This window comes from Juglans microcarpa x Juglans regia, chromosome 4S (assembly GCF_004785595.1).
Source record: "Juglans microcarpa x Juglans regia isolate MS1-56 chromosome 4S, Jm3101_v1.0, whole genome shotgun sequence".
NCBI lineage: Eukaryota > Viridiplantae > Streptophyta > Magnoliopsida > Fagales > Juglandaceae > Juglans > Juglans microcarpa x Juglans regia.
In genome coordinates, this window is record NC_054601.1 from 13,512,443 (window position 1) to 13,518,442 (window position 6,000).

At 34.9% G+C, this 6,000-nt stretch overlaps 1 protein-coding gene across 4 annotated transcripts in view; it reads left to right on the forward strand.

The window, feature by feature from the left end:
- Positions 1-5,690, forward strand: part of LOC121263506 — a 31,132-nt gene extending 25,442 nt beyond the window's left edge. For all 4 annotated transcript variants that reach the window (XM_041166430.1, XM_041166429.1, XM_041166431.1 and 1 more), the window contains 2 exons: positions 4,317-4,651; positions 4,862-5,690. In XM_041166430.1, coding sequence (XP_041022364.1) covers positions 4,317-4,651; positions 4,862-5,497 — 971 coding nt within the window. In that variant the 3' untranslated portion in view covers positions 5,498-5,690. The remainder of the gene's footprint in view (positions 1-4,316; positions 4,652-4,861) is intronic.
- Positions 5,691-6,000: the final 310 nt, after the last annotated feature.

Sequence of the window (6,000 nt, forward strand, 5' to 3'; positions counted from 1 at the left end):
CATGCACAAGAAAAATCTACTGTGATTCATGTGGACAACAAGTTAGCAATCAAGCTCCCAAAGAATCCAATGCAACATGGAAGGAGCAAGCATATTAACACCAGATTTCATTTTCTAAGGGACCATGTGGAGCAGAAGACAATTGAACTTGAGTATTGTAATACCAAGGATCAAGTGGCTGATATCTTCACTAAGCCACTGCTAGTTGAACCCTTCAAAATGTTACGTGAGATCCTTCGCATGAAAGCCTTTTGATTTGAGGGGGTGTGTTGGAGGTTCAAATAAAAATGAAAAGTCAAAGAAAGATATTTGTTAGGTAGTAACTTTATTAGACTTTGTGATTTTTAGCTTTATTAGCTCTTGAGTGCTATGTGTAGGGTGATTGATTATTAGTCACCTTTGTGGACTTTGTAATAATAACATTGAATGCTATGATGACTTTTGTGTTGAGAATTCCCTACATAAGGGATCATGCTATGTACATTTCGTACAAGCTAGAACCAAAAGAAATCCATGAGCTTATCTTTCTCTTTAAAAGGTGTTTGAGTAGGAGGAGTGATATAGTTTGTAAACTTATCACCCATTTATTTTGGTATTAGTTTGTAAACCCAATGCCAACACCATGATTACGCTCCTAAACTAGACTCTAACACCGGGGTGTTGCCGACAGGCTGGGATACTAGGCACCACAAATTCTCACTAGGCTCTTTACCGAGGAACAGGGCTCCACAACAAGAAAATGATGCAAACTTGTTCTATGCTTGTCAAGCGGCATTGGAGCAAAAGAATGACGTGTGGTTTCTTGATAGTAGGTGTAGTAATTATGTAGATGAAACTATTTTTGTGGAGGTTGATACTTCCTCAAATTCCCAAGTTGAAATGGTTCCTTAGTTCAAGCGAAAGGAAAATGTACAATTGATATAGAGACAAAGGACACAAAGTAAACTCGGGATGTATTGCTAGTTCTAGATTTTGAGAAAAATTTATGAAGCGCCGGGGAACTTATAGAACATGGTTATTCTCTTCACTTTGAAGGAGGCTTTTGCAAGACTTGTGATAAAGGGGGGAAATGACAAGTTGTGACAAAAATCAAGATGAAGAATAATAAAAGCTTTCCTTTCACTTTCTCATATTAAAAAAATGTGGCCTTAAAGATTGATGTGGTTGAAAGTGTTGAGAAGTGATACAGATGGTGAGTATAGCTTCCATGAATTTGAGATGTTTTGTGAAGATATTGGCATAGAGATACAATTAACGGTTAGATATAATTCAGAACAAAACAGAGTGTTGAAAATAAAGAATAGAACTATTGTTGAGATGACAAAGTCTATGCTTCATGAGAAGGGGCTATATAAGTCTTTTTGGGGTGAAGCGGTATATATGGCGATTCATTTGATAAGTAGAAAATTAAACTCCATTTGGGGCTTGGTATGCAAGAAAACCATATGTGAATCACTTGAAGGTATTTGGTTGTATTTACTTTGCTTATGTTCCAAAAAATGTAAGGCACAAGCTTAATAAAATTGGTGACAAATGCATCTTTATGGGATATAGCTCAAAATGAAAGGGCTTTAGACTCTTTAGTTTGAAGAAAAATGAGTTGATTATTTGTAGAGATGTGTGTTTAAATGAAAATGCCTCATGGGATTGGAAAGAAAATAAAGTTCAAGATCAAGTTACTGCCTTCAATAGAGATCTTAAGAATCAAGAAGATTAAGTTGAAGATGTTCTTGAAGCTCCACAAGAGATGTCTACTATTGCTAGTTCACAACCATCTCCAATTTCTCCATCAAACTCAAACTTTTCATCTCCAAGTTCAACTCTGAAAAGAATGAGAAGACTTAGTGATGTGTATGCAAGTTTTAGTTTTTGTATGTTGAACCAGAGTGTTTTAAAGATACAGTTAAAGAAGAAGCATGAAAGAAAGATATGGAATAAGAGATTTATGTGATTGAGAAGAAAAAAATTTGGGAGTTGGTAGAGAGGCCAAAAGACAAAGAAGTAATTGGTGTGAAGTGTATTTAAAAAAAAAAAAAAAAACTCAATCGGGATCGTTCCACTCAAAAGAACAAAGCAAGACTTGTAACAAAAAGGTATAGTCAATAACCTAGAATTGATTTGGAATAAACATTTGCACCGGCGGCTCAGCTTGATACTATTAGAGCTCTTGGTATTTTGGCAGCACACAAATGTTAGCTTTTGCATCAAATTGATGTGAAATCAGCCTTCTTAAATGGAGTTTTAAATGAGAAAGTTTATTTAGAGCAACTACAAGACTTTGTAGAAAAATGAGAAGTGAATAAGGCGTACAAGTTGAAGAAAGCTTTATATGGCCTAAATAAGCACCACGAGCATGATATAGTGAGATTGATGCTTACTTTAATGAAAAATGCATTGAAAGAAGCAAAATTAAGCCAATATTATATGTCAAGACACAAGGTACAAGTGGTATTCTTATTGTTTCTTTTTCTTTTGATGATTTGGTGTTTACTAGTAGTAGTGAAGAAATGATTAATGATCTTAAATTGGAGGGGGTGAAAAATTATGAAATGAGAGATAGAGTTTATTGCATTACTTCTTGGGCATTAAAATTTATCAAAAATAAGAAAATGCTTTTATTTGCCAAAAGAAGTATACAAAAACTCTTCTTGAAAAATTAAAATGATGAATTGCAAATCGGTTGCAACTCCTTTGGTTCTGAATGAAAAATGGAAGCAAAGAAGTGGATGCATCTATTTATAGCAGCTTATTGTATTTGATGGCCACAAGATTGGATATTATATATCCTACAAGCTTATTGTGTTGGTTCATGCACAAGCCAAGCCAAATACATCTTGGGCAGCCTAGAAGGTGTTGAGATATCTTCAAGGTACACTTGATTTTGGTATTTTCAATGAGAAGAATGTTGATGCAAAGTTTATTGGATTTTGTGATAGTGATTGGGTCGGGTATGTTGATGATATGAGAAGCACTTATGAATCTGCATTTCCATTTAGTTCTGGCCTATTTTTCATGGGTATCCAAGAAGCAACAAAGTGCAGCACAATCTTCCTTTGAGGTCGAATATATTTAGGCATCATTAACAACTTCACAAGCACTAAGAAGAATGTTAGTGAGTGGAAAGTAGAAGCTACTCCACTTTCTTGTGATAACAAATTTGCCATTGCTATGACAAGGAATCCAGTCTACCATAGTCAGACAAAGTATATTGCAATCAAGCATCGCTTTATTAGAGAGGCCGTGGATGAAGAAGAGATTCAACTAAAGTACTATGGCAAAACTAAAGACCTACAAGCGGATATTTTCATCAAGCTTCTTCCAAGAGAGAAATTTAATTATTTGAGAGAAATGTTTGCCATCATACAAGGCATTAAGGAAGAGTGTTAAAATAAATTAATGTCATTGTTATCATGTCCATTTTAGTCATTTTCGTGCATGTTTATATAGTTGGGTTAATATTGGACAAGCCTAACGTTGTTATGGAGTCATTTTGAGTGCTCATTAATGTAAAACATTAATGGTCGAAGGTTCTAGGCCGTGGAGTGGTGGAGAGACCCACCAATTTTGCTAGAACATGATTGTTTAGTTGATATTCCTAAAATTAAAACAGAAATGATATAACCTAAAATATCATATCTGTTTATGATGATTTCACTTGTAAGTTACACATGTCTTTGTAGTGGATAATTCTATATGATATTGCATGTACGAGATAAAAGAAAAAAAGAAATATTCCGACAAGATTTTTGTACAATTAATGGAGAAAGTGAATATGATAAAAATAATATAGAAACTCTCTATAATGAAATATAAACCAAATGAAAGTGATCTTGTGCAGCATTGTAGCAAGTTTTATGTGGATAGAAAAGTCATAGTTAATCCTTGGTGTATAAATATAGCAACATTGACAAGAGCCAAGAAAAGAACAGAAATAAATCTAGGACTCATACAAAACTAATTTAACACCTTCACCATCATTTATCACTTAGTCTACTTTAACCCTTATTCTATTGATTGTGCGAGCGTAACACTAGGCCTAGTTTGATCACACAATTTAAACTATCTCATCTCATATAATCATTACAACTTTTTCAAATTTCCATACAAAACATAATAAATAATTCAACTTTTTCAAATCTCAAAACAAAAATAGTATTCTATTAATATTTTATTAAACTTTTACCATGTCAACACAATTAACATTGGTTTGTTGAGTGTGCTGACGTGGTAGTGCCCTATGCTAGCTGGCACTGCCATGTCAGCCATGCAGTGCAATTATCAATTCCTTACTTATAATGACTTTGTGGTTTATATAGTTTCAATGGCAAGGGAGACACCCATACTAATTGCAGCAAAAAATGGTATTACCAAAATGGTTGAGAAGATCCTTGAAAATTTTCCCGAGGCTGTATATGACTTGGATTCAAGCATGAAGAATATAGTGCTATTGTCAGTGGAGCATAAGCAATGTCACGTTTATGAGCTCTTACTCAACAACAAGAAGAAGAAAGTTATTCCCGACAGTGTGTTTTGGGAGGTTGATAAAGAAGGCAATACTGCACTGCATCTAGCTGCAAAGGTAGCAAATTCTAATACATGGCCAGTTCCAGGAGCCGCATTCCAAATGAATTGGGAAATCAAATGGTTTGAGGTATATATATGTATGTGTTCCAATATATTGTGTCTGGCCAAATAGTAGTAATAATTCTTGCTATGATTATGTGTATATGTAATTAATACACAATTTCTGTCTCAAGTTCTCAACCTTTGATTATCCTTAATGATTGAAAAGAGATTCATAATAGCACTCATTTCCCAATTAACATTCATATTTAAGTTGCCTTTTAATCAATGCGTGCAGCATGTACAAAGGTCCATGCCAGAATGGTACCCTTTTCTCTGCAACAAGGCAGGTGAAACACCAAGGGAGGTCTTCACCAAATCACACGAGGGTCTTGTCAAACAAGGACAAAAGTGGCTGACCAGCATTTCCGAGCAGGCATGCCCGATTGCAACAGGTCTCTTTGTCGCTGTTGCATTCTCCACATCATCCAATGACGGATTCAATTTTAAAGACCCTAAATTACAAGGAGTAGTAAGACCGTCTGCATTTAGTTACTCATTCCTCGTACCCGCAGCCTCCTTCTTCTTTTCAGTGGTTGCAGTGTTCTGTTTCCTACTGATCATCTGCTCGTCTTACAATGAAAGCAGCTTTCGCACAGGCAACAGATTGATGGTGTTTCTTCTGGGGTTAGCTGCCTTCTACTTATCCTTGCTTAGTACTTTGGAATCTTTCTCTCTTGGACATTTCTTAATGGCCATAAAGGAGCTAGACACATCTAACTATTTACCTCGCTATCTGACATTAGCGGTGGTGTACTATACTCTAGTACTAATAATACCGATGCCATTCTACCTTCACATGGCATGGGCATTCTTTCGCGGGCCGCATACTATGAATTTATTGATTCCTGGATTTTTTCCTACCAGGAATTAGTCAGTAATTCCATTTCTATCTAGCTTCTTCAAGGGGTTGGTGATTCGGGCTTAAAAATATCGATAGAACTCCTTTATGCAATTCCTAATTATAATTAAGTGGATATGTGTGTTGTATTTCATTAATCTATACATCTGGTTATTTTGAATGATCATATTCTCTCATCTCCTTATATAAGTTGTTTTCCATGTTAGATCTCAATAACTTATTTTAATTATGTGTTCATCTCCATTCATGCGTGCCCATTGTGTGTTTATCTTGATCTTATTTATTTTCTCGAGTTCTATTGTTCATACCACTAACCAATTTAAGTGATTATAACCACTTCCTTTGTTTTAGAAAATATTTCTCTCTAGATTTTCAAATGGATGTAGGTGTTTCCAGAAACAATATCGTAGATTAATGGTGCGATTTATTTACAGAAATCAAGATTACATTCATACTAAGTCTTTCTTATCATTACTGGAAAACCTTTCTTATCAAGATTACAGAAATCAAGATTA